The sequence below is a fragment of the Caenorhabditis remanei genome, chromosome I (genome assembly GCF_010183535.1).
Source record: "Caenorhabditis remanei strain PX506 chromosome I, whole genome shotgun sequence".
In the NCBI taxonomy this organism is placed as follows: Eukaryota; Metazoa; Nematoda; class Chromadorea; order Rhabditida; family Rhabditidae; genus Caenorhabditis; species Caenorhabditis remanei.
The window spans coordinates 6,815,287-6,842,814 of NC_071328.1; the positions used below are offsets into that span (position 1 = coordinate 6,815,287).

At 37.6% G+C, this 27,528-nt stretch overlaps 8 protein-coding genes across 8 annotated transcripts; 2 read left to right on the forward strand and 6 right to left on the reverse strand.

Annotated features, from left to right (window-relative positions):
* Window positions 1-575: 575 nt before the first annotated feature.
* Window positions 576-10,514, reverse strand: GCK72_001293 (uncharacterized protein; the record flags this gene model as incomplete). The annotated part of the gene is made up of 19 exons (XM_003111220.2): window positions 576-664; window positions 1,773-1,840; window positions 2,272-2,414; window positions 2,754-2,993; window positions 3,047-3,245; window positions 3,330-3,523; window positions 3,574-3,877; window positions 4,007-4,150; window positions 4,203-4,748; window positions 4,804-5,011; window positions 8,440-8,583; window positions 8,629-8,759; window positions 9,522-9,611; window positions 9,661-9,816; window positions 9,861-9,944; window positions 9,988-10,052; window positions 10,096-10,266; window positions 10,315-10,412; window positions 10,460-10,514. The coding sequence occupies 19 exons, from the start codon at window positions 10,512-10,514 to the stop codon at window positions 576-578; spliced, it is 3,129 nt and encodes a 1,042-aa protein (XP_003111268.2).
* A 3,396-nt stretch (window positions 10,515-13,910) lies between these two features.
* Window positions 13,911-14,733, reverse strand: GCK72_001294 (uncharacterized protein; the record flags this gene model as incomplete). Its single annotated transcript, XM_003111249.2, has 2 exons — window positions 13,911-14,019; window positions 14,621-14,733. The coding sequence occupies 2 exons, from the start codon at window positions 14,731-14,733 to the stop codon at window positions 13,911-13,913; spliced, it is 222 nt and encodes a 73-aa protein (XP_003111297.2).
* Window positions 14,734-15,284: 551 nt separating this feature from the next.
* GCK72_001295 (uncharacterized protein) lies at window positions 15,285-15,808 on the reverse strand (the record flags this gene model as incomplete). Its single annotated transcript, XM_003111360.2, has 3 exons — window positions 15,285-15,383; window positions 15,449-15,583; window positions 15,662-15,808. The coding sequence occupies 3 exons, from the start codon at window positions 15,806-15,808 to the stop codon at window positions 15,285-15,287; spliced, it is 381 nt and encodes a 126-aa protein (XP_003111408.1).
* Window positions 15,809-16,127: 319 nt separating this feature from the next.
* On the reverse strand, window positions 16,128-20,981 carry GCK72_001296 (uncharacterized protein; the record flags this gene model as incomplete). The annotated part of the gene is made up of 10 exons (XM_053722904.1): window positions 16,128-16,178; window positions 16,417-16,793; window positions 17,215-17,299; window positions 17,351-18,274; window positions 18,322-19,127; window positions 19,170-19,417; window positions 19,467-20,202; window positions 20,249-20,453; window positions 20,500-20,688; window positions 20,736-20,981. 10 exons carry the CDS (start codon window positions 20,979-20,981, stop codon window positions 16,128-16,130), a joined length of 3,867 nt encoding a protein of 1,288 aa, XP_053591549.1.
* A 398-nt stretch (window positions 20,982-21,379) lies between these two features.
* Window positions 21,380-22,813, reverse strand: GCK72_001297 (uncharacterized protein; the record flags this gene model as incomplete). The annotated part of the gene is made up of 8 exons (XM_003111168.2): window positions 21,380-21,519; window positions 21,568-21,677; window positions 21,725-22,182; window positions 22,232-22,328; window positions 22,377-22,456; window positions 22,509-22,613; window positions 22,666-22,736; window positions 22,783-22,813. The coding sequence occupies 8 exons, from the start codon at window positions 22,811-22,813 to the stop codon at window positions 21,380-21,382; spliced, it is 1,092 nt and encodes a 363-aa protein (XP_003111216.2).
* Window positions 22,814-23,558: 745 nt separating this feature from the next.
* Window positions 23,559-24,439, forward strand: GCK72_001298 (uncharacterized protein; the record flags this gene model as incomplete). The annotated part of the gene is made up of 3 exons (XM_003111084.2): window positions 23,559-23,669; window positions 23,713-24,023; window positions 24,070-24,439. The coding sequence occupies 3 exons, from the start codon at window positions 23,559-23,561 to the stop codon at window positions 24,437-24,439; spliced, it is 792 nt and encodes a 263-aa protein (XP_003111132.2).
* Window positions 24,440-24,741: 302 nt separating this feature from the next.
* On the forward strand, window positions 24,742-26,035 carry GCK72_001299 (uncharacterized protein; the record flags this gene model as incomplete). The annotated part of the gene is made up of 8 exons (XM_003111182.2): window positions 24,742-24,803; window positions 24,852-25,028; window positions 25,081-25,172; window positions 25,218-25,353; window positions 25,400-25,470; window positions 25,517-25,576; window positions 25,622-25,825; window positions 25,872-26,035. 8 exons carry the CDS (start codon window positions 24,742-24,744, stop codon window positions 26,033-26,035), a joined length of 966 nt encoding a protein of 321 aa, XP_003111230.2.
* Window positions 26,036-26,211: 176 nt separating this feature from the next.
* On the reverse strand, window positions 26,212-27,427 carry GCK72_001300 (uncharacterized protein; the record flags this gene model as incomplete). The annotated part of the gene is made up of 2 exons (XM_003111243.2): window positions 26,212-26,637; window positions 26,684-27,427. 2 exons carry the CDS (start codon window positions 27,425-27,427, stop codon window positions 26,212-26,214), a joined length of 1,170 nt encoding a protein of 389 aa, XP_003111291.2.
* Window positions 27,428-27,528: the final 101 nt, after the last annotated feature.

Below are 27,528 nucleotides of genomic sequence, written 5' to 3' on the forward strand. Positions count from 1 at the left end.
CAGAAATCAGAGAATCAGAGACAGAAGTAACCAAAAGACTTCCAGATTCAGAATCCAAAGAAATAGAAGAATAAGCAATAGAAGAACACAGGAAAACGTAGAGAGTCTCTCTTCCTCTCACCACCTCTTTCCACTTTTCCCCTGACAGCTGTCTCTCTCTATCTGCGTCTAATACTCCCTTCTCTCTTCTTAAACTCCGCCCATAATTCTGGTCCCCGACCCCTCTATCATATCTTTCCGCTCTCGACCGGCTGAGAGTGTGTCAAAAAGGTCCATCGGAAATGCCACACAAAGTTCCCATGGGAGTCTCAAATCTCAGAGACCTCTCGCTTTCTCTAAACATGACTGGAGGAAAAAAGAAGAAGAAGACTGCGATGGGGGGTGGCAAAAAATACAACTTTTTTTGAGTTGCTCTCTTCAATTTGGTGAAAGGATTCAGATGGGATTAGGGCGGAAGGAAGAGATTTTAGTTTTATTTGGGTGGAAAGTGGTCACAGACCAAAAAAGAGGGAAACTTGGGTGATAAATTGCCTTTTTTTGGTTTCAGGGGAATGATGAATCGGTCATAATGCACATCAAGTTTCGACCGATTCATCAAACATCGGGTCATCTTTGTTCAATGCATTGGCCAACTCTTTCTCAAGATTGGCTCTAAGGGTTCTACCTATACATCACTGAAAGATTTCTCCAAATGTGTCAGGCGTTTTTTTGTTGTTTTAGTACATTTCTAAAAGTTTGAATTTTGCAACATCTAGTTACCCTTTTATTATCTTTAGAGACGAAATTTTTTATCAGTTTGACAGCAATTTCATTCATAAAGTTCAAAATTCAAAATGTTGGCATTATGTTTTTATTTCAATACAATTACTTCAAAGATATAAAATCCAGTTGTTTTTTTTAGTTTGATTGAAAAATTTCTCCCGTTTTAGAAATTCAAAAAATCAGTCGATTAGAAACTAAAAAAAAGATTAAATGCACTTCAATTTCAGTCTTTGTATTTAGTCTAATTACTCAATCTAGTAGTAGCTTTTTAGTTATCAAAATAAAAATCATAAATTGATGGAAGTTTTGATCTCCGATGCTGTTCTGCCACGTCATGGATATCTATACCATCCATCTGAAAATGATTTCACTTTCAGAAGAATCTCTTTTTTTTGGATTATTTACGGTGTGTTTGGAGAAATTACATATAGATAAAGATCTATAATTTCCTATTTTTCAGATGATTAATCTCTCTGAAATCTCGAAAAAGGCTCCACTTCAGTCATTTTTACCCCTTTATCGTGAGAACGGAACACCCTTCTATGGGGAAGAGAAGAGGGAAAAGACCTGTTTGTTTGACGGCGACAAAATATTTGCGCCTCGGCTCACATACATACAGAAAGAAAGGTATTAATAATAACCGACACTCTCAACCAAGTACTAATATGAGGAGAATTGAAGAGAGAAAGAGTCAGAGAGAGAGAACAGGTATTCATTTGGAAAAGTGAAGCGATTTTAGAACAGAGAGGGGGGATATTGTGACTTTATTATTAATTTTTGAATTGGGTTGAAAGTCAAGTGAGTGGAATATTGGAATGGATTGGTTGTACTGTTGTAATGTATCCCGAAAAACTCAAAGCTGATTATATTTGCTACGAAATCTCATTCCATGATAGAAACCTGTTGAATAAAAAATCATCGTCTACAGTTCAGGATATTTTTTCAAAAGTTCTGACTTTTTGTTACAGTTTTTGGTGAGTCTCAGTCCCAAGAATTCATAAATATCTTACCGACAGAATTGACTGATGACCGCCTGCTTAATGTTGATGATCCACCGAAGTGTCTTGGTGAGGCGGATCTGGAAATTAGAATAGATAAATTAGATGTTTTCATTCATTTTTTTGAGTAGCATTGCCGCAACAAAGCTTTGTAAAATGTAATTTCAGTTATAGGAAAGTCGAAAGAAGTGATATTTGAATTTAAGAATATTCTTTTTTGTAAAAATTCAGTAAAAATTATCAGACTTCGTAACTTTGGAAATTCTTGTTACCTGATTTTGAAATTTTTCCAAACAAAGAGTTTTATAGGAAACTTGGTAAAATATCTAATTTCAAAAAAGTTTCTTCAGAAGTAGGAAATTTTTTAATAGTCTAACTTCCAAACTTCGAGTTTTATAAAGGCCCCCCCTAAACGCTGATTGAACTATCTCTCATCAGAAACCCTATAATTATGATGTTACCGTGACAAAAAAGATAATCCGTACTTTCGAAAGAAGAGATAATATCATACCTGTTATTCATCGTACTATAACCGTTTGGTCCTCCAACACCTCGTTCTCTTTCACCGTTGTTATACAACAATGGATGGAACGGAAGAGGTGTGGCACGGGACACTGGGAATGATGGGGTGGATGAACGTTCGAGAACAGCACTCTGTAATATATATTTGGAGAAGAGAAAAGAACGAAAAAGGGAGGAGAAAAAGGGATTGAACAAGGAGAAAGAAGAAGAAGACACTATGATAATGTTATTGTTTCTTCTTTCTCTCTTCTTCTTTCTTTTTATTTCTCTCTTTCAATCTATGTAGGTGTTGAGATCATTTTTTTTGATATATCGTTTTTGAAAGTTTTTGAAAAACGTTTTTGAAACATGATATATCGTTTTTGAAATTCAATGTTTTGAAAACATCAGTTTTTCTACAAACTCAAATGCATCAAGATGAATTAGTGAATTTTCAAAAGTCGGAGATTTCTAAAGGAATAAAAAACTTACGTTTTCTGGGAAATATCTTCCTGGAGTCTCTGCTCTGTTGATAGTTCCACTTGCATAAATATCACGATGAGGTGTTTCTGCGCGGTAAATAGCTGCTGCAACTCTTTCTTGTCCCGAATAGAATCTGTTGTTTGCTGATAAATCTTGTTGAGATGCATAATACGCATCTTGAATTCTTGCTCCACGTGACAGACTTCTTCCACCACGTTCCAAAGTGTTCGATTGTTGACGGGGATCATGCTGAAATCATTTTTGACTTGAAATCAAGAATTTGACGAAACATGAAAACAAACCGAAAAATTGAGAAGGGAATTGACATCAAAATCTTCATCAAATTGTCGATGGTGCATTGGAAGAGGAACTGATTGGTTATGTCGTTGACGTGAATTCTCCAGATGACTTGATGGAGTTCCACGTGCCAGAGAGTTGACTGGAGAAGCACTGGATTCCCGTGGTGGAGGAGTTGGAGGCTTTCCACGCATTCGACCACGCCTGAATGTATTCAGATGATTATTCTCTTTATTATTTCCTCTTCACTAGTATATTTTTATTTTTGCCTTTCCCTCCCAGACTAACCATCTTTCCTCTCCATATGGACTTCTTGTATTCCTTAATCTCTCTTCTTCTCTTCTGAATTCAGCCAATGGATCAACATTCTGATTTCCTCCACGATAGTGTCCGTTGGGCAGTTGTTGTTGATTCTCATCATTATTAGCAGCAGAATCTTTCAACTCTTCCAAAAGCATTTTCTCTTGGGTACGACGTCGCACCTAAAATTCGAGTAGTTAAAATCAAATTCATTTTAAGAAAGGCAACTCACAATATCCGGATCAATATCTCTTTTGCTTCGAACCTTCTTCAATTTGCCACTCAACCACGAGTCGGCTGCATCAGATTCTTGTTCTCTTGCAGATGAAAAATGATTATTCCTCGGAGTTGTCACTGATTGACAGTTGCGATTACGGTAGTGTTGTCTATAATCTGTTGGAGTGTTGTTCAAAGTATTCGAGAAATTGAAATCGTTGTTTTTCTGTTGTGAGTCTTGCCCATTCTGACGAACATCTCCAACTGAATAAGCGGATCCCAATCGTTTTGTGGATTCGAGAACATCGTCGAGCGGATCACTGTAATAAAGTTTATGATTCATTTTGTTTTTGATACTGTTGATACTGTTTTTGAAACTAAATATGATCTTAAAAGAAAACAGTTGTTGAAGTGTAAATTTCTCAATATTTGGTTTATTAAAAACTAACGTGACAGCGTCGAAGTTCATCTTCTTCCTTGGCAATTGTACACTTCTTGTTCCAGCATGTTGATGACGTGGCGGTGGAACTGGTGCAGTGTTACTATTGAAATTCAGATAATACTCAGGATCACAGAGTTCATCCATATCACTGCTAAAAATTGACAGCATGTTTAGTAAAACGAAGAGAAAATAAAGAAACGAACCAATATGCATCATCATTCAATGTTCGATAACTTCCAGATCTCGCAGGTGGTTTTGGTTTTCTCTGAAGTGTCGAAGTGGGTGTAATAACCGCTCTCTGAGCTTGTTCAACCACTTGAACATTATCAATTTCGTCTTGATCTCTTCCAGATCCACCCCAATAATTATGCTGCATTGCAGATGGAGCTCTTGCCAACTCTTCCAAAAGAGCCGCCTGTTTTGCATCTTCCACTTGATCATCCCATTTCATGGGAGTATTTATATCTTGTTGCTGATAACTCTGTGGAATTGTACTTCTTGCAACTTCCTCGTGACTTATATTCTCAACACTGTTTTCTCTTTTTTCAATTGCACGAGAGAACGATGTTCTTCGTGGACGTTCGAATGCTTCATGCATTGATTTGGCTGGAACATACGAGAAACAACGAGATGCTTTATCATATCGATCTCTTCCGACTAGATCTGGCTCAATACTTGGAGTTGCACGTCCTTCCAATTCCTTCTTTTGATTGATTTTCTCACGGAGAGAAGCAGGAAGAATGCCACGTCTGAAAAAACAAGAAATTTGATTCGGATCAACAGAAACTTCTCGAAATGACAAACCTCTCTGGTACATTGTCAACTCCATATTCTCCAAGACGTTCTCCGTTTAAAATTGGAGTCGATGGTTTCGGAGGGACGGGCGGTCCGACCGGCATTTCTTCTTCTTGATTATTGCTTATTTGATTCTTTTTATTCGATTTATTGCTGTTATTTTTCTTACGAATCTCACTATATTCCACTTCTAACCTCGATCGATTCGTTTCGTCGTCTGAAAAAATATGTATTGATGTAGGATACGATTGACCTTTTCAATGGTTTTTCAAAGATAGGAAGTGTGTAAATATAGGAATATGGAAATTGATCGGAACTTATAGTAGCAAAGAATAATGGAACTTTTTAAAAGTTTCAAGGGGAGAAAAGTGGCAAGAACTACGCTGATCTCCAATAATAAGGATTCCAGTATTGAACAGAATTCAGCTTTTCAAACAGAGCACGTCTGCAAAAGTTATTAACTCCGAGTTCAAGATCTTGATGAACTAACATACCTAGAATGACAAGACTATGAGCTTTAAAAAAATCAGATAAATGCCGAACACTAATCACACCTGCTGTCAATTTAAGATAAGTTTTGTCTCATGTTGCATAATCTTATCAAGATGTAAATAATTAGCACATTTTTTTTATATTTGATGGGTATTGAGATCCAAAAAAAACTATTTCTGAATAGTAATCAGAAATGAAAAAGTAATGTCTCATAGGTTATTTGGAATCCAGAAAAGAAAAAGAGAAAAAAAGAAAAAAGGGACATTGAGAAGAGGTTGTATCCACGTATCAAATTACCATGTCACTTCTCTCGTCCAGGTTCAGATTTTGAGAGAAACGAGTATTTGTAGAATATGAGGTAAGTCTCATATTCTAAAATTATTTTTTCTCGAATGAGAAAGTGGAAAAGAATAAAAAACAAGAAGGAAAACGGGAAAAAATACGTAAACCTAAACCTAAATCCTTGAATATTTAGGGCGTGAATGTATCAATTATTCACAAAAAAAGAGACAGGAGAGATCTGAAAAGAGAAAGAGAAAATGTTGGAAAGGTAGATGATATAAGTGTTCGAATGGAGAAAAAAGTAGAGAGGGGAAATGATGAAAAGATAGAAACATTGTATCATCTCATCTCACTCTTCTCTTTTTTCGGATGAACAGGTCGATTGAATTAAAAATAGAGAGAAGAGAGACAAAGAGACACAGAGAGAAAACGATTCGTGGAATTTTTGGTTTGGTGCTGAATGGTGAAAAGTCACGGAATGAGATACTAATTATCTATGTCTCTGAAGCTTGTATTCAGAAAAAAGAAGATTTTAAAGCGGTCAAGTCAACAAATTGAGGGAGTTGGATGGACGAAAGCACACCTGACAAAGAGATTCAGTCAACAACAATTAGGAGGAAAGAGGTGTCAGTATGTTCATGTGTGTTCGGAAGGATAACTAAATGAAGAAGTGAGTGATGGGACCAATGATAGGAGATTTAGAAAATAGGAATAAAAAACAACTCTGGGACGACATTTGGAAAACAGATTTTGACTGCAGAGAAACTGATTATTTATTTCAGAAGTTCAAACTTTAAGACCAACCGTATCTAAACGTGGAAAAACGGTAACTTGAAAAAGGAAAACCCCACTTTTGGAACGACTTGTCTAATTGCATTGTTCATCATAGAGTTATGTGAAAACGAAAACGATATCGAATATATCTTTCGACAAAAATAGAAAAGTCTGTTTAGGAAAAAATGAAAAACTTGAAGAAAAAACAATCGAAAAAAGGGGAAGTTTAGAATATTGTCTCACAGAAAAGTACGTGGTCTCACTATCAGAGGAAACTGTAGACATGAAAATATCAAGAACCAACAAAAACCAGGAGGTAAGAGAGTAGTGTTCGTAACTAGTTGAAACCCTAGAAACCTCACTTTTCTCTTCCGATTCCCTAACAGTGTAATAGTGACACAAACAACAGAAACCTCTAAAACTATTTTAGTACCACCGCCTTCCGATCCAATCCGGCTAAAAATCTTCGAACAGAGGTGATAAAAGTGCCTGCCAATCAGTAAGTCACCTTATCAAAAACCACGTCTTCTCTCTGTTTCTCTGATGTCTCTCTACCTTTTTTCTCTCTTTGGCGCTAGAAGAGGAAAAGAGAAATGAAGAGGATCGTAGAGCAGCTGGCTTCTTCTTCTTCTTCTTGTGTCCATCTATCCAGGAGGATCCCATCTTCTTGAGGGGGCGGATACAATTAGAGATAATAGAGATATGAGAGTGTAGTGAGAAAGAAAGAGTGTAACAATGCCAATGTCTACTTTGTCTCGGGAGCCCGAGAGCAAAAGCTATATGTTCGGGTTTGAGATGAAGAAGAAGAAGAGAGTACATCCCCCTCACTTCTTTCCTTCACTACTGGTCAAGTCTTCTATCGATAAGAGAAGAAGAGGAAGGGGGTCTGTGATCAGATCACTGATTGTTGAGACGGAAAAAAAGAGATTGAAATGATAGGGAAGTGAGAAAAAATAGAATTTGGTGGAGAAGCGGGAGGATGGATTGATGAAAATGGATGAGCACTACATGGAGGTCAGACTAAATATACGATTAGAAAAACAAAATACAAGGTAATGAACCTGAAATCAAGGGATCCACCTGAGGAGACTTCGGTAGCGGTGGGATGAGTTTTTCTGGTGCAGTAACACAAAAAAAAGTATAGAACCACTTTCTGGCCGCGCCAAACTTTCAAATGAACACTTTTTAAAACTTACAACGTTGCAAAAAGATTCAAAGCTTTTGTCTAGGAGAAATGATAAAATCGTCCACTTTTAATCAGAGCTCACTGGTTTGAAATGATGATTCACCCTTCCAGAGTTTAACGAAAAGTTTACGGGAGATTGAGATGGAAAAAAAGGAAACTGAACAAAAATTTCAGATTGCAGACATTGACTGTACGAAACGATAAACGCAAAATTAGTTTTTTTTCGGAAATCGTAGAACTAGAAAACATAAAATAGTGAAAACCTGAACGAACTTGAAAACTCAAAAATACCCGGCCCACGAAAAGAAAGAAAGCATCTGGGTCTAAAAAAACTCATTTCAAAATTTTTCAAAACTTTCAACAAAAAACCATCTAGAATTGCTCTTCCTCCTACGCCAGGAACCCGTCACAAATTGAGAATGAAAGAGGGAGCATGTGCTCTTTTTCTCAAAGAGAAATCGGTCCATGTGCATCATAAAATCAGAAGAAAAAAGAGAAAAAGAAAAAGAAAAAAGGATGGGTAAAAATTAGAACGTGGAAGAATCAGATTTATTTTTGTTTTTGTTTTTCTGGAGAGATGAAGAGAAGAATATTCTGAGAGGAAGATAAAGAGAATGCGGTAGAAAAGGTTGGAGAAAACATTTTGTAATATTTCGGAAGAGTCTCGATAAAACAGGTGTGCGCGGAGGATAATTGGGAAGATAAAGGAGAGAAAAGTTAGGGGAGAGAGGGATGCTCAGTGTCCGAAAGACAATTATGATTGATGAGAATTACAATTAGATGGTGTCAAAAGGACATAATGTAAATTAATGAAGATTTGTCTGTAATCTAGTAAGGAGAGTGAACGAGTATGAGCAGAAAACATGATGAAATTAACTATGAATTCACGAGAATTTCAAGAAAATGCTCACCTTGAGCCACCTCAAACGTTTCATAACTGTTGTTCCTTGGCAGCAAGGAATGGACTGATTGAAGAGCAGCCGAAGCGATTGTAGTCGGACCACTTGTATGACTTACAACCAATTCAACTGTCACTCGGTTGTCTATCTTTTTGTCTGAAAATCAATTAGTTCATATGAAAATTAAGTAAATGTACAGACCATTAAAAATGAGATCAAGTTCTTCTTTATGCAGCCGGACGACACTGTACCCTTCTGAATTAATTGGTTGTAATTCAAGTGCACACGTGTTGAGTTGACATGTGAAAAGGCATCTTGTAGCGGATCCAGGGCTGCAATTAGTCAAGATTAGATCAAGCGAACTGTGGAAGATTTTATGATGATGAAAGTTTCTAAATCTACTATGCCTACCCTTAATTTCTGAAAATATTGTAGTTTCGGTGGTCTAGAATATATCTCGGAAATTATGAAGAATCTAAATCCTTTCCTTTTCCATTTATACAAGAATTCAGTCAAATCTTAAACTCCCAAGGGGATATAAGAAGTGTTCACATTTATCTAATAATTTTTTCGTTTGCAAAAAAAAAACTAAGGACATACATAAAAGCTAAATAAGCGGAAAAGAGAGAAATAAGGAAAAACGAAGATGCTCTCCTTCTTCTTTTCAAAAGTGGCTTATGGGTGTGTATGTCTCTGTGTGAGTGTGTATATGGGTATGTGAGAAAAAAGTGCCAAACGACCGAAGAAAAAAGGGAAAAAGAGAGAAGACAAAGTGATTTCCGAGAGCATAAACACCCGAGAAGGCACCATATAATTCTCTTCGTCGTCTTCCTTTTGTTCCCCATTTTCTTTTCGAACCACAACTTTTCGGAATTTTAAATTTTAAGTTTAGAGGTTGAAGTACCGAATTGGTGAGATAGAATTCTTAGTTATGAGAAAACGGAATATTTTAAATTTTAGAAATAGAGTATTCTGAATTTCCAATATTGATTTCAACAAAAATTAGAAGGTTTCCAGTTCAAAAAAGTTCCAAAAGATCAAACGCTAACAATTAATTGCAAATCTCTCAAATCTATAATTTTTCAAAAACTAACGATGAAGCTGCAACAATACACTTGAAAAATATATCTCCACGTAGTTTCAGACTTCCATCCATTTCGAATTTCGAGGCATCTTTTAGTGTTCTGAAATAACATTTCCATTCCGAACTGTTAGCTTTTCTAGAACACTTACACTGTACGAGACTGATAAACCGGGACGAGTCGCTCGTAAATTTTGAGAAAAACATTGATTGGTTCGAAGAAATTGAGAATTATATAGTGAAGGAATAGAGGTTCCGCATTGACGGATATTCGACCGGATAGTAGAGAAGAGAAGTAACCGAGATATCTGAATAATTTGATGATTTAGAAGAGAAAATGAAATGTGAATACCTTTTGTAACTGGGCGGTCCATCTGGTCCGAGAAATCTTTCAGAGAACCTCTGCATACTGAATCGATCGTCCACAGAATCATCTCTAAAACACTTTTAATTAGATTTCAAAACGACAGAAGACTTACGTGGCAGAAATCGCATTGTATCGCATGAATGCATTGACGACTACTGCACATCTCTCAAGACCGCCCTGAAAATTAATTCATAGTTCCAGAAATTCTAGAGAGAAATACCTTGCAAAAGATGACAGCAACATTCAAAGGATGTTCGAGCATCCACTGATCCAGATTCTTGCAAATTGTGCACAATTTCTCAAGTGGTGGAGCAGTTTCAGCAGGCCATCCAAAGGCAATTGCATCCAGAGAGGAACTGATGTCATGACGACGTTGAGACACATTCCAGACCTAGAAGAAAGAAGATATCAATTGGAATTACAGAGAAAAAGAACTCACTTTGATATGTTTATTATGTGCTTTTTGTATTTGCTGTGAAGCTGTCAACAACGATTCCACAAATTTTCGTTCACTGGTTTCTGCAGTACACGAGACAACTAAAAATGGGTTACTGTAATTGAGAGGGTTACTGTAGAGAACAAACCAATAAGTCGAGATGTCACATATTCCACTTGTACTCCTTCTTTTCGATCTTTCATTTTTTGTTTCTGAAAATAATTGATTGGGTGAAGAATTTTAAGAAAGATAGCGAATAAGCTGAATTTCAATTGTTGATTTTTAGATGAAAAACGTTTTTGAAAAAACGAAAAAATAAGAAAGTTTATGTGACAAACTGGTGAGAAAAAAAGAAAATAGAGGATACTTTTTTCTCTTTTTCTCCATTTTTTTCTGCAACCAAAAAGGAAGAAACTTGCTCCTAAAATTTGACACATTTGTCTTTTGATTCCTCTTTTCTTACTTCTTTTTACTCGTTTTTTGCATAAGTTTACTACTAAATTTCTCATATTTCAGTATGTTCGCTCCATTGAGAACTGTAAGTTTGTCAGTGGAGCGTACGTTCCTAGTAGGTTTTTTTTCGAAACAAAAGGAGAAAAGAAGAGAAAAAGAAGAGAAAGAATGAGAAATCTTTCAGAAAATTGAATTAGTGGTTCTGTCAATGCTCAAGAAAAAAGGAGAAAAGGGGAAATAACGAATAGAAAAAACCAAAAGTCGGTGGTCGGAAATGGGAAACTTATGTTCAGAATAGGACGAACGGCTTCTTTTTTCTCTTTTGGGAATAGGCAAGAAATAGAAAAAGAATCGCCTCGTTTTGTAGGAAGTAAAGACAAATCCTAATTTATGAGTTACCATTTTCTTGTTTCACTCTGATTTATTTTCTCGACTATTCTTTTTTCTCTTCTTTCTTTCTCTTTTTCGGTTGCCTGGTGGACTAGATGAGTGTACTTTAGACCGCCGCGAAACGTGCCGCCATAGCTCAGTCGGTTAGAGCGTGGGTCTAATAAGCCCAAGGTCGCAGGTTCGACCCCTGCTGGCGGCAAATATTTTAGTTTTTATATTAATGAAGTTTGTTACAAAACATGAGAAGTTGATTAAAAATTGGTAGTCGAAAAATGAACAAAAGATTGGAGATAAACGGTGATAAATTCGTGGTGAAGGTTACACGAAGCCTGTTTTTGTAGAAGAAAGAAGAAAAGAGAAGTGGAAAAGAGACAGGTGACAAGATTATTTATAGGTTAAGGTTACAAAATGTGAGATGATGGGACATACCAGACGAAGTTGATCCTCGCTAATCGTATACACTTCATATCCGGCTTCATTGTTGTATTTGTTCGATTTCTGGAAAATAAAGAAGAAATTTTTCAGTGAAATTTGCAACTTCATAACCATTCGGAAGTTTTCTATTCACGCAAGTTCAGAATTTTATAATTTCGATTTTTTTTCGAATGTCAAAAGTTCAGAATCTATATATCCATGTCACAAATGAACGCGACAAAGACGCCCGCCACATTCTTTAAAATCCAAGTAGGTTTTTTTTCACTTATTATTTCATCTCATTCTGAATCACCTCTTCTTTTTCTCATTCCCTTCTAAACCTATTTCCTCGTTTTTTCCCATTTTCCAATCAAATGTACATTTCTATTTATCCCTCCTTTTCAACAGAAACCGATCACTTTTGGTAGTTGAATCGAAGAAAGAAAAGAAAAAAGAAGCGTGTCGATGGCTACTTTTCTTCTCCGTTTTTCCGTTTTATACATTCAATAAAATGATCTCTCTATACCATTTTATGAGAAAATGGCATTTCAATACCGTATGGAACATTTATGTACAATTCTCTCTCTTTTTTGGATCTTCTTGATCTTATCGGAAAATGAGAAACGACGATTTTGAGGTGTGGCAGTTCGTGGGAATCTGAATACGCGAACGCCGTTTTTACACCAAACAGTTGAAAGAACTCTTCAATATTTGTCCAGTCAATTTAAAAATTGGAATAATGCAAGTTTGCTCTACCTACAACTTCTAAAATTTAGATGTGATTTTGCCGTGGTTTCTTTCAAAAGTACACTCATTTTTTCTTATTCCTTAATAACGAATCGTAATGCAATCAATTAGATTAGAATCTATCAAAAAAGGGCGGATCTCTTTTCTAGTTTCCGGTAGTATTACACACTTTTGATCTACTAATTAACCATTTCCTTTTCTTCTCTGCGTCTCTCATCCTTCTCTTCTGGAATTTGCTCTCTCGCTCTCTTCTCAAGAAAAAGAGAATCACGATTGTTTCAAGCCGTGTCCACTATTTGGAAGCTCCATATTTCAAAAAAATAGTATGAGTGAGTGAGAGGCGCAGAGAAAAGGTAAACGGGCGGCTCCGTACTGTTTTTACGCGAAAATATGGAGAAAAGAAAGAGGAGTTGGACACATAAATAAATAGAGAAGATGAGCCAAACAGGCTTATGTCCTTCTTATTTCTACTACTGTTGGCCAGGGGAAATTCGAGAAAAGAAAATGGAAAAGAAGGAGGGAATAGAGAAAAAGAGAAAACATGTTTTAGGTATGGATTAGAGTAAGAGATTATCAGTTTTAAGTTTGTTTGATTTTTAACTGTTTAGAAGATTCCGAAATAGAAACAAAGGAGTCATCAGAAAGAGCAGTGTGGGTGGGGGGCTGAATGAAGTATACCAGAATTCTTTCCTAGTTCTCATCGGTGGGAACTGATTCAAATTCTACAGAAAATGGTCTAAATCGAGATAATTTCATTTGAAAATACTACAGTAACCTGGGCTCTCGGGATACTGTGAAATCTGGAGTTCATATAAAACACTATAAATTTAAGAAATCTTCTTTGAAATTCAGATTTTCTCAAGAAAAATCCAAAAAGCAATCAGGAAACTCTAATTATCCGACACGGATACTGTACTTACTCATATCCGTTTCTCCTATATATTTATTTTTCAATGTCCAACAGACACCAAATAATCCTCAACTTTTTCGAAAAGAGGATTGTAAAGTGAAAATGAGGTCAACCATATCTATTGGAACCACATGTTCTTCTCTTTTTTTGAAAAAAGACTGCGAGAAAACAAGAAAACGAACCCTAGAAGCACAGCAAAGTGCTGTTGTGGCCATTTCCCCGAGACGATCTGAAATAGTTTTTTATTTATTTATGGAAATAGAAAATTGAAAAAGTGAAAACTATAACATGAAGCTCTCTTGGCTTTTTCCGCTCCTCACTAAACTGTTTTGCCCAAACACTTTGATAGGCAGAGAGAATTAGAGAAAAAAGGAAATCGGAGAAAATCGGGTGAAGAAAAAGGGGCGGAGCCTAATCGGGTATAGAGAAAAGAAAGAGGGAGTGGTCAAACATAGAAATTAATGGGACGAATAGGAAAAAATGAATGATGACATTTTAATTCAATTTTCTAGTTTCTTGATATTTGTAATTGTGTAAAGTGCATTATGAATATTATTTTGGTTCACTAATGATTATTGTGTAGAATTAATGAAGAATTTGATTGATGAATTGGAATGGATTTTTCGAAAAAATAAATATTTATTTCAGAGTGTCAAAAATACAGAGAAAAAAGTTTGATATTGTTTTACTGGTAGTAGAGTTCGAAGTTGAATCCCTCGTGGATCTCGTAGTCCATTAGTGTGATGTGATCTTTGTAGATTGTGTACCACTTTTTCAGAACGATTTTCTCCCACCTGAAAATTGGAACTTTGCTTTGGTTTTGGCAACTATCATTCTAGGCATTTGAAAAATAATGTTCAAGTACTTTTCATTACTAAATTCTAGAATAGCAACGATGGGCCGGGCTGAACTCAGAATTTCTCCGACTCGGCTCGGCCGGCCCGGAAGTTCAGTACCGAAAAAATGTCAATTTTTTTTGAGAATAAATTCTTCAGAACGAATAAATATGGAAAATTTTCAGAAAATAAATGTTTGAAATAAGAATTGTATCGTATGGCAACTATGCTATTTCTGTAACTGAATGGAGTGATCTGATTATTTTACAAAAAGAGCTAAAACAGTGACAACGGAAGCTTCCGCGGAAGTTGAGTTCGATTTTTTGGGAAGTTTCTGAGATTTTCTGAATATAACACACACACACAGATTTGACTTTAAATTCAACTGAACAAATCTTCTTTCCCGGAAAGAAGAGTTGAATGAACATTGTTCTATTTTAACGGGGAAAAATTCCGAAGAGAGAATGCATAAAAATAGAAAAATGAATGTTACTAGTGAAAATTAAAAGTAAGGATTGAACGATAAATATTTTTTCAATATAAATGCAATAATATTCACCTTGTACCAGTTTGTGCAGCGATTAACTTCTTCAAATCACCAATTGTGTCTGATGGATTGCACTTGATTCGCACCTTTCTGCCGAGACGGTCATTGACTGTGATTTCGATCATTTTTCTGAAAAATCGAATTTGATTAGAGAAATAATAGTTTTAGTCTATAGTTCAGAACAATTTCTGGATAGAAATAACAGAACAGTATTAAATAAAAGATGACCGAAAGGCAAACGATTTTATTATGAAGCGATTTTCGAAGTCGAAAGTTCACTTCACGACAAAATGCACAGCATGGAACACTTTGTTCACGGCGACGCGCAGCTGCAGAACAAGTATCTCTAAAATAGATACATCCACCGGATATATTAACACTATTTATAAGCTGAATAAAATAGTGAAAACTTTTTAAAAAGCTCTTTATCTCTACAATAAATTTTATTCGACAGTAAACATTGAACGGGTGCTAATGAGGAGGATGACGAAAAATGTAAGCTTCCTTTGTAAACAGTATACAAGAATCGTCACAGGAAAATGTGACGATAAATAAAAAATATAATTCTACACAATCAATTAGAAGTTTTTGGGGAATATCACATAAAACGGACTTTGCGAGAATTGGAATGGTCAGAAAGGGAAAATAATGGTTGAAAAGTAGGTTCCTGAAGAATTTAGGCGGCAAACTGTCCGTGGAGTTTCTTCTGAAGAGTCAAGTTGTGATGGAGCTCTGGCTTAATGTCGCAAACAAGTTGGAGAAGACGAACAATAACCTGAAATTAGTTCAATTAGTATTACATTCCAGATAAATATTCAAAGCCAAACAAAGAAAACATACAGCTTGCTTGTTAGAAGCAACACTTTGCTTCATTCCATTGATTTGATCTTCAGTATCACGACGGATCTTGCTCTCAATATCTTCCTTGGTACCGAGATATTGTTGCTCGAATCCCTTGAACTCTTGCTCGCGTTGCTACAATTAACAATAATTGCTTTGTTGAACGAATGACGTATTTGGAGTTCAGTAAGTGGATTCAATGGAGTTGCCTACCTGCTTATACTTCTCAACCTCGGCTTGAGCCTCTTGCTTGGCTTGTTTCGTTCTTTGCAACTTTCTCTTTCTAGCCTCGTTGATCTTCTCGGCAGCACGCTTCTCAGCGGCCAAAAGTTGTTGAATTCCCTGGGTTTGCGAGGCCATTTCGAGTTTAGGTTCTGAAAATCAGATGGAGATTTGGAAAACGACTAGAAGAGATGAGATGAGAAAGAAGAAGTAAGTAGCATAAGTTATGGCATCGGACCATGTGAGACCAGTTAGATTCGGTTCAACAACGATAAATTCTATGAATTTATGCATAAATCTATATGAAAAATACAATAAATAGGAGAAAAACACGAATTTTACATGAAAGATGGGTATTCTTGAGGCGAGAAAAAATCGAAGGAACATTCAGGGGGAACCCGTCAAAAAGGCGATTCTATCACAGGAAAACACTGAAAATGAAAATGTTCGTAGAATTTCAGACAACTGTGTATGGTGACGATTTGACGACCGACAGCACACTCGGAACCTGCAAAGGGCGAAAATCAGTTGAAAAAAGAGTCAGCGAGTGGTCTTTGTTCGCAAATGTGTAAACACCGTGGCGCGAGGTCTTGCGGGCGAGGCGGCAAATTTTACGCGCATAACTTCCCTAGGCATCCCTTGCCACGAAAAAAGAAGACGAATTTGAGAAAACTTTGATTGAGATGAAAATTTTAAATGAAATAACTTATCAGCGCTGAGATAAGTTCTGAAAACATTAAAATTACCTTAAAAACAACAGCTTCATTACCACCTTCGAACAAGGCTTCTACACTCAAATTTGGTCCGCCCACATCATAAACAGCAGCATGAGATATTTTCCAATTAAATTCGATCACTGCTACGTCATCTGGAGAAATGAGACACTTGCGAACTGGTCGGTCAATCCACATCTGTTGGCGGTTCTCTGGAGCAACTAAATGAACTCCATCTACAGCTTCACGAACTTTTGGAGAGAATTTGATAGATACAGCTGCGAGTCGACGAAGAGAATCTTTATTTTGGATACGAAGAGTGATTGGAAGTTCACAAATACGAGACGTTGAGAAGTTGTGAATGATGTCTTTTGCACTCGTTTCACATGAAATTTGGAGTGATGATGATACTGAAAATAAAGTATTACAGTGATATAGCACTAGAATATTTCTGTATGTGACTGAATCTTCAATGTATATCTGCTTATGCATCTGCATTCAAATAAGACATGTTCTCTCTAGTCATTCCCATCTGCCCGAATAGCTCAGTGACTGAACGGTCATCTGGGGGATACTGGTTCTATTCCTCAATGTGCGTGAAGAAATACCATCCTTGCTCTGCGAGGCGATGGACACACACTCGAGAACCCTGCGGAGGTACTGTAGCAACGGGTTACAGTAACCGAAGCAGTCGATTCTCTGGTGGTTTTTCGCCGGTGAACAGTTATGGCCTCTGACACATTTTTCAAAAACAATCCTATACTTTCCCCGGAGCGAAAAAAGAGGCTTTGTTCTAAAAATCCTAACTGACACAATTTCGATGTCACCAACCTCCGCCATTTACTGCTGCCATTGTCTCGGCATTTTTCCTGGCAAATGGGTCATCGATGAAAGATTCACCAATGAAAGATGTCACCTGCAAACAGATAATATTCACAAAGCATGTTTATCAACTATCAAAACTTACCAATCCCTCGTTGTTGACAATATTCGCTTTCCAAAGAACACCTATTTTCTCTGCCACTCGAATAATAGAGTCATCATCCATTGCAGAGGTGATTTCGGCAGGACATGGCCAATTTGGGGAGGAAATCGTTGCATTAGTGGTTAGCCAAACTGCTTGATTTGGTATAGGATTGGCCACAAGACGAACAACAAGAGTGTCTGATTGTTCAGATTCTATTTCTATTTTTCGTACAGCAGATGCCAGTTGAATATTCATCGGAACATCGTTTCTGGCTCCCGTTGAAGCTTCATTCTGAGTAGTTCGAATACGAAGAATCTCGACACGTGACAGTGCTGCCTGACTGATTGCCAAGCAATTTTTAAGATGAATGGAAAAAGTTCGAGAATCAGAATCTAGAATCTCAGAGTTCATCAAAATTAAATGTCGCCTTTCTTCGTCAATAACTCTTCTCCATTGTCGCATTGTTCCTCCTGCACTTCTATATGCAATCAGAATTACAGTACTTATAGATTTCGACGTCACAACTGAACTATTCGGTTCATCGGCACTTCGAATATCAAAAAAGATTCGTTTCTTCTCTCCAATTCTCAAAAATGGTTGATCAGAAGTAGCGTGTTTGAATTGGAACGTGGCTACTTTTGTGTTGTTAGCAGCCAACTCTAGCTTCAATTCATCTTGCTTTTCTTCATCCTCAAAGCCGCCTACTATTCCGGCAGATACTCGATCGAATGCATTTGTAGCCAGACACATCGAAAAAACGTCTTCTTGTCCAATATTTTCAATTTCTACTTGATATCGTTGCGCTTGATCACAATATAACCATTTATGAGGATGTTTTAACACATGAAACTCGATAAGTGGCCATGGTTTCTGGGCGACTGAAGCGGTGAGGCGTTCGTCATTTGTGTAGACTTTCGATTTTTGCTTAAATATATCGAATGTTTTTAAAGTTTAAAAATAGAAGGACTCACCTGCTTCGCAGTTTTGTTCAATCGTTTTCCTCGACATTCCAATGGAATTCTTGTTTCTATTCGTTTTTCACCAATTGCTAATTGGAATAATAACCCGTCAACTCGGAATTTTAAGCACCCAATTGTGGGAAACACGTATACTTCAACAGTTTTAGTTTCCTCTGGTTCCAAATGTAAATGTTCAAGTTTTCCTAAATCTGGAGGTACTGGAGACTCTGTGCCACTTTGAAAATGTACATCAGTCACCGAGAGTCGTACATTCATCAGGTCGATTGGAATTTTCAAAGGATTCGTGAGATCGACCATCACTCGAAATCTTTCTCCAGCTGGCGTCTCTCGAACTTTTTGATTATCTGAGTGCTCATCACTGACCATTTGCATTCCTCGGAATGGAGCACTAGCACCAAAAAGTGCGTGATGTGCAGCTCGTTCAACAACTATCCATCCATCCGCAGACACACTTTGATGCTCATTTTCATCAATCTCATTCCATAATGGACGTTCTCCGTATATCACTTTGACCGTATCCATTTCGATTTTTGGTATATCAGTAAGCATATTAATTGGATCTGTTCGATGGGAAAAGTAAGTGTCAAGAGCATCAACAATAGTTCGAAGACGTTCAGATTGTTGAGACGAGGGTAGTTTTGGACAAACTGCCACTAGACGACGAATACATTCCGTTGCGATGGCTGGAGTCATGACACCAGCTTTCTCGCCTTCTGTTAGTAAACGAACTGCTAGATGTTCATCTAGAACACCCCAGTGTTTCTGATCGAAAGTGGGAAGAGCCAAGCGGTAGCAATCTGAAAGATGCAAAATGTTTTAAAGTTTTAAAGCATATTTACCAAAAGACAATGCTGGAATAGAAGCATTCGAAAACCGGTTAGCTGCGAGAACTCGATGGAATGATGCTTTCCGGAGCATCCCAGCCTTTTCAAACTGTTCAGCAGCCATTGTCTGAGCCACTGCGACAAGATGATCTCCATCCATTGCACTGACTTGAGCAAGAGTTGCAGCTGCTTCCTTATGCAAACCAAGATTAGAATAGATTTCAGCCATGTTGAAAGCGCATCGGAGGACAGCTGGATATCTTCTAAATCTTTCAAACAGTTAAATACGTGGTTACAAAAATAATAACTCACTTTGCATGTTCGATTAGAAGTTTGACTGGTGGGTCAAGGTATCTAATTGGGTATTGCTTTGAATTGAGATTAGGTTGTGATATATGAAGTGCTACTGCACACATTTCTAATGCAACTGCATGTGCTGCCATTGCTTTGTCAACTTCTAAGTCTTTTTTCAATGAATGGTACTGATCATACGCAGCTCCCGGAAATCCGAACATCAGAAGAAGATCGGCAAGTCGTCGTGTTTGCATTTCAATACTATCCCAAGCATAGGTGATAGGTGTTGCTAAGTTATTAGAAGAACTTCCAGTACCGAACCATTTTCGCATTCCTGATGATACGGAGGTTATAGATTTGGTGAACGATTTCTTCTGTCCAGCAGTTTCATACAACATTCGCATTTCTTTTTCGACGTATGGACCCAAACAAGCAGTTAGAAACTTCGAAAGAGCTGCTTGAACATTCTTTGCATCTTGCAATGATGCGATTTTCGAACTTGTTTTCCACACTGCTGGGTTATTTGAGCTCTGCTGACTATTTGGGGAAACACTTCCAACTGCTGACATAGTTGATGAAATAGTGGATACGAATGTGGGAGAAGAGGGAGACTGTAAAGAAGTTGCTCCTCCATTAGTTCCAGGTGTACTCGGAATTGAATCAGTCGAATGTTTGTGTGCTTCTTCTAATCCTTTCTCTAACACATCATTGAATTCGTCGATTTCTTGCCATACTCCTTTCATTTCAGGTGATTCTGTAAAAAAGAAAATGTTTTCAATTCAGATAGAAGTAAAACTAGCCACTATCTGAATCTAACTGTAATACTTGACAGTTATCATTTCCATACGTCGCACACATTTGAGCAAGTACTTCATCTCTCCTATCTGTACTACTTCTGGGACATCTTGAATCATGAAGAAGAATATAATGGCGAGGTGTTTTTGCATGAGAGCTAGCCCATTTCGGTGAGCAATGACCGGGAATCATCAGTGTTGAGGTGGTATTCTGGATGAAACAGATTCAATTAGAGCGAAAAAAAAGTTGCAGTTACATATAGAGTCTGCTGTGTCTGAATCATTTTACTGAGCTCTCCCATTGGATTTTCGTCTTGGGTTGAAACAACGAAGATACAAGCGAGGTAACGACCGAAAGACTCGTGTTCCGATGGTTCTGAACATCTTGCGAGCGCTTCACGGAACAGTTTTATAGACTGCGAGACGTCTGTGGAGTTTTTAAGAGCCTGAATTTTTGAAATGAACGTTGTGAATTATTTATGTTCAGAGTTACCTGAATAAGTACATGTGGCAGAACAGAAAGTGTCAGTAAGTGTCCATCACTAGAAATATCACGAATATCTAATCGAAGTCGATTGGAGATTCTTGAATTCTCTATAGGCTCTCGAAGCTGACATTCGTGAGTGGTGAAAGGAAAAACAAAGTGAGAAAGTGATTTGAAGCCACGATTTATTGCATGTTTCTGACTACATGGAGATGATATTAGAGCGATCAGTGGACTCGGCGTCACTGATGACATTCAGATCGTGCCTGAGACGCCTGTAATGCAATGAATTCATCAACAAGCAAATATATGAGCAGTTATTGTTTATTCTCACCGTCACCATAAGATATGAAAATGTCTAGAGAACATGTGAATCCAATCATAAACGACCATTTTGAATCGCTTTCGAGTAAAACTGGAAGACAATAAAGGGGAAAAAACTTTATTCGGTATACATATACATGTGAGGCATATTACTTTTTCGAATCGAAAAACTTGGTGGGGACGAGTATATAACACAAATGAGCTAATCAAGCTGATTGATATCACAAAATTATACTGGGATACGTTTTTAAGACTATTTACATGGGTAACAATATGATAAACTGGTATCAAAAGTGTAATACTGGAATACTTGATTTCTGCATACTACATTAGGCATGCTGTTGTTTTTGTTTTCTTGCCATGTCCTCAGAGCTGACCATATTTGGGCATTGCACGGAACACCTCTCGTAGACAACTCGAGACATTTCGTGTGTCATTCGGATTATACGGAAAATAAATGTCGGGGTACCTGAAACTGAATACAGTTATACTATTGATTCAGATGACGAGTCGATACCATCTTGGCCTGGAATTAGCCCAATTGCAGCTGGAATATCATAGGTTGGCCCACGCGTTGCGAAAGAATATCCTTCCTCGTCTACTTCCCTCCAGATTATAGAACAAATACTGAAAACAATGAAAGTTAATTATCCTCTGATTGTGAGTATTCTCACTCTGTCATATTTTTCCAGCAAACTCCATTGACTTGTCTGACTACAGCATCTAAGTCAATAAGTGGGGAAGTTATATGAAGACGTTCAAGTGATCTTTTCCCATCTTTCCATTCTTGGATCATTTTCGCTATACAGTTTGAAGTTATAAAATCACTGTGAAGACGGATATTATGAGCGGTAAGTGCCAGAAGTTGATGGTCTTGAATATTACTGATAAGCGACCAAAGAATAACACTGCGAGCGTTTTTAACTTTATCGATGTCAAATACTGCAGTTTCCATGCCACCGTGGTCGTTTGCAAGTAATGAGATATCCTGTCCTCGATTCTTTGTAGCAGTCAATGCTTTCGTCACAAGTCGATAGTCGTTAGTTCGGATATTGAAACTTCGAACAGCAATACTAGTTCTGAATCCAGCCATCATTTCATCCCAAATACCGGCAAGCCCTTCGAAACATGGCTGAAATGAGAATTGAAAATTACTATAGCTTTGGAGTCAATCAACTAACAATCTCAATAATAACGCTCTTGATTTTTGAAAGTCTCCAAATTCTTAAAAAGGCTCTCATCGCATCTGCAGTATGTTCCGGACATTCGGTTTGACGCCTGGAAGTTTTTTAATCGATTTTATGATATGAGGCTTTGTATACTCACAAGGAAGTTCCACGGAATTCAACCATTCTGCTGACAACTCGACCTGCATCGTTCTTCCATTTCATTATGAGCATTGTTTTCTGAAAACGAATGAAACCATATAAAGCAAACTGGGACTCAGCAGTCACATACAGCTGTTGAAGGGAACTCTGTGATACCAAGCTCGTGAAGTTTATTTGGTAGCGTGGCACAGATGTCGTAACTGTCCCAGTTTACAAGCATCATGTTCTGCTTTTCCTGTAATTAAAATTCAAACTTTCGTATGCATATCAAATTTCGCAATACTTACAAAGAATCGCAAACGAGCGATAATATTGATACGAATTTCTGGTGGCAAGTGTTTCCAACCAGCAACATCTTCTGAAACAGCATTGTAAAAATGTTTTCTTTATTAAATCGAACAAACCTTCTACGTCCATCGGCTCTTCGATTGCCATTTTTCGTGTTGATTGGTGGAACAGCAAGTTAAAAAGAGGAATTGATGAAGAAAAAGACGGGAAAAAAGAGAAAACTCCCAGAGAAACGACGCGCAGGGTGGAAAATCTAGTGAAGAAAATGTACGAGTTAGAGAGGGGAGAGTAAAGCGACAGGCACGACAAAGAAAGAGAGAAAGCAGCAAGGTTCAAAGAGAGTGAAGAGAAAAGACGTGGAGAGGAGAGGCTGATGAAGAATAGGAGAGAATCGGCGATTTTACAATCAATTTTGGGAGAGTACCGGGGGTACAATGACGTCAGTTACAAAAAGAACACAAATTTGATCATGGAAACAATAAAAGATTTGTGCTAAAAACTATATAATGAATTGAGACTCGTGCGAGTGGAGGAAATATATGTTTTGATAAAACATGAGAAAGTATGTTATTGTTTTTTTTTTCTAAAATAGAAATATATTGCTTTATCGATGAAAAAACTCTGAATCAAATTCATTGGATAAAAAAACAGAAACAAACTGAAAGTGATACTTTTTAAACTGCCTCCATAGTTTGATGTGCAGGAACTAAAAGATTACGGTACTGCAGAACCCAACCGGACCCAACTCACATCTCCTGTCGTCCCAAAAAAGTTTCTTTGGGTTCATATAGTTTTCTCACACGGTTTTTGTTATAAGAATAAACAAAATTATTTTCTTTGTTTTACGTTTTTGCTCTATTTCATTGAATTCAGTTAAAACCCCGGTGCAATCATGTCGGATACAGCGAACGCTGCTGCCGAAGCCATAGAGAAGAAACTTGAAAAAATCTCTATCGAAGAGAAGGAGTCGTTGGGCAACAGTGAAGAGAAATTGCGCAAGCACGTAAGTACTGGGAAGCACAATTTAATTCTGATAGATTTTTAAGCGTATTCCTACTGCCGAACGCATCCGTCTCTGGGAAGAGGAGCAGAAAGCGAAACGCGTTCTAACCACCGGTCTTCAAGGAAAGGTGAAATGGTACTCGGTTCTCCGTCGCTATGGATTCATCTCCCGCGAAGATGGAGAGAAGGATGTTTTCGTTCACCAAACTGCGATTGCTAAGTCAGCTACTGAGAAGTTTTACCTCCGCACGTTGGGTGATGAGGAGGAGGTTATCTTCGATCTCGTCGAGGGCAAGAACGGACCAGAAGCTGCAAATGTAACTGGACCTGCCGGAGAAAACGTTGTCGGGTCGAAGTAGGACGTTAGCTTCAGTTATTGAAAAATAATTTGTTCATTTCAGATACCGTCACAAACTTCTCTCGCGTTTCCGCAAAAACCGAAAGCCAAGACAGTCGGTCGATGGAGATGAATCCGACTCGAAGGCCGAGTCCACTCCGAAAGAATCAACTCCTCGAGGTGAGGACAAGAAGAAACCAAAGAAGCAACGCAAGAATAGAACTCGCAAGCCAAAGGATCAGAAGGGAGCTGGTGATGCCGCTGATTCATCTGCTGTCACCGACTCTTCTGAATCCGCCTCTGCATCTGGCTCTCCAGATTCAAAGTCTTGCTCCAAGATCATTGATGAGGAAGCTGGACTTTCCAAGGTTGACCGCTGCGATTCTGCTCTGGGAGCTTCACTCGGGGCTCAACCAATTGATGCCCAAATCTAAAATCAATCTTCTCATGTTTTTGATTATTGTACCTCTGTACATATATACATAGTACACATTATATTCCCCAATTTCATGCATGATTTTGTAAGCCCCCCACCCGCTCCTGTCTTTCAATGTCACATTGCCAAGCTTGTAATGAGAAATATTCTCGCAATAAAAATATGTTTTGGAGTATTGTTGATACATTTCACAATCATTGATGAATCATCCTCACGGCTTTACAATCTTTCTTATCATTCGGGAAAATCTCATAGATAATGCGCGTATATCTAGAGCGGGCTATTGATTGTTCTTTCGTCATGTCGGTTTTTCTTCGATTGTCACTAGTATCATTAGCGGTGCTGCTTGTTTCGGCAGAAAGGTTTTCATCTGTAGATACTGGTATTTATATACGAATCATTATTTTCAGATGTCCGCCTGTATTTGGCGATTTCGAATGTCCCACAGGGTTCACTTGTGAAGAGAAGCAGTGTATTGGGAGAAACAAATCGCCGTCTACTTCCTGCACGTTTGATGTGGAATGCAGAGAAGGATTCGTGTGCTCCGAAGGAAAATGTTATCCAATCACATCGGTGAAATGTAATAGGTACGAGCTGTTTTTGTGTATCCATAGTTGTAACTAGATAATACGTTTTCAGGCATGTGCTCATAAGCGAAGGATCTGCGAGAAGCATAGTTTCAGATTGTGGAAAACACGGGAGATGTGTGAACGGACAATGCGTGTTGGACAGTTAGTTTATAATAAATTCAATAGATTCAAAATGATATGTTTCAGGATGTCAAGGTGTTTCGTGTGAAGAAGGATTCCTCTGCCGCGATGGGAAATGTGAAAAAGTTCTTGAAGCGTTCTGTATTGGTCACGCAGATTGTGGTCCAAATATGCTTTGTCAACAGAACAAATGTCAATTGAAGTAATCTAGCCACATGATCGAACTATCAAAACATGAACTGTTTCAGACCTCAAGAACCACTCTGTAACTGCCAACCACATGAAATTTGTCATCATGGACAGTGTTATCCAAATACACGTGAGCTCAAAAATTATCATTAGTGCATTGAAAAATACCGTTTTAGAATGCACCTCGATATACTGTGAACAAGGTACATATTGTGTGGAAGGACAGTGTCTGAGTGGTAAATGACCTTTTCTGAATTAGCCTTACTGAAAGTTCATTCCAGCTATTGGAAAAACGTGTCAAGATGATACATGTCACGGTGGAACTGTCTGTGTAAATGGAGTGTGCATTGCGAATCCGTGCCCGGGAAGATGCCCACATGATCAAGATTGTCGACTTGGCGAATGTAGAATAATGGAAGGAGTCCCATGTATCGGAGAGTGCAGGCATCCATTCGTATGTATTGATGGAAGATGTAGACGAAATGGTTTGGTGTTTTATTTTTATATTAATCAAAAACAATTATTTTTTAGACTGTGCCAGAAAAGTATGCCAAATCGGTGAATCATGCGAAGGTGGAAACTGCGTCCGAGTGGCCGATCGTTTTTGTACTCTTGCGATTAGAGATTGTGGAGAGCACTTCACTTGTCAGGAGAACAAGTGTGTCGACCAAATGACAGTGTTGAAAGGAAGATGAATTTTTTCCGTTACACAGAAGATTGGAATTTCGATAATACAACTCTTAACCGTATCCAGGTTGCTGAACACTCATTGTAATAAAAAACTTAATAACTGAGAGCAACAAGTAAAACAATAAAAACAATAAAAACAAGAACTAAATCAATTAATACGAAATTACAGAACTAATAATTATCACTTTTGAACAACATCCTTTCCTAATCGTTTCTCTACTCTCCTCAGAACTTCTGCATTGAATTCATGAATTCTCGCTTGAGCTGCCCGTGCATTTTGATTTTTCTCCTCGGCCGCTCGTATGTTCCGTTTCGGAATCGCCACTTCCATTGCTTTGCTCCAATCTCCATGTAAATTGACTTGACGAAGAATTTCTGACACAGCGAGGAGAGTTAGAAATTTCGAGCCAGATTTAAAATCAACGTAACGATCGATTGGTAGTTTTCGTGCGAGAACATTTGCTGATTGAGCTGCTTCTAATGAAGCCATTTTTGGAATTCCGTGTTCTACAACACGATCCACGATTCCACCGATTACATATACTTTGTTATTTTCCACAGATTCGAGTTCTTCTGGAGCATCAGGAGATAAGTAGATGATTTCTGCCTGAAAGATTGTATTTTCATTTCAAATCAAAAAGAGAATTGAATACCTCGAAAACATTTTTAAATCCATCATTAGAAATTATAGGACAAAAAACATCTGGGTTCGCCAATGATTGTAGTTTATTCTTCTCCAATTCACGAATCTTTGGATCTTTTTTGTTGTAGTTCACAAAATGGAGTCGAAACGGATTTTGACTATTTCGGTTTTCAGAAATAAGGTATTGAAGTTGAAGAGCAGTCAATCCTCGACCTCTTGGGCTCAAACGATTTAAGAATTGACAGTCAACTGCAAGAATCGGTTGATTTTCTAGACGATATGCTTCCACTACATTTCGGAACTGACTCCATTCCTGTGTCTTCGTTTGCAAATATGGACTAATAAAAGTCGGATTTCTAATTTGATTCGCAGCTTCCAGCGTCCTTCCTTCTCTCAATTTTCCTTTCTTTTTCATATCTTCCGCTTCTAATATTTCCTTTCGATATAAAAACATAGCTTGTTCATATCTCGCTTTCCTAGTTGACACTTCCAGTAGAGTTTTCCAATCAGAATCTTTCAGTTTACTTGGGAAACGTTTAGAAAGTCTTGAAAAAAGATCGAATTCTTTCAGAATCATTTCCACTTTTTTGTTTTCTTCAGAAGTTAGTTTTGAGAGGAATTCGGGACTTGGTTCGTGCATTGAAGTCATTGCAGAAGGATACCAAAGCACTGGCGCTACAGTTTTTTGTGATATTCTGAGAAGACTTCGAATTTCCCATTGGAGTTTTTGAACTGCATTTGCTAGAACTTCCATTATTCAATAACCAGCAGACTGGCTTAAAATTCAATAATTAGTACAATATTTCAAATTTGGAAAAATAGCACCGGTGTTTCCAGCGGTTCAATTTTGTGGAT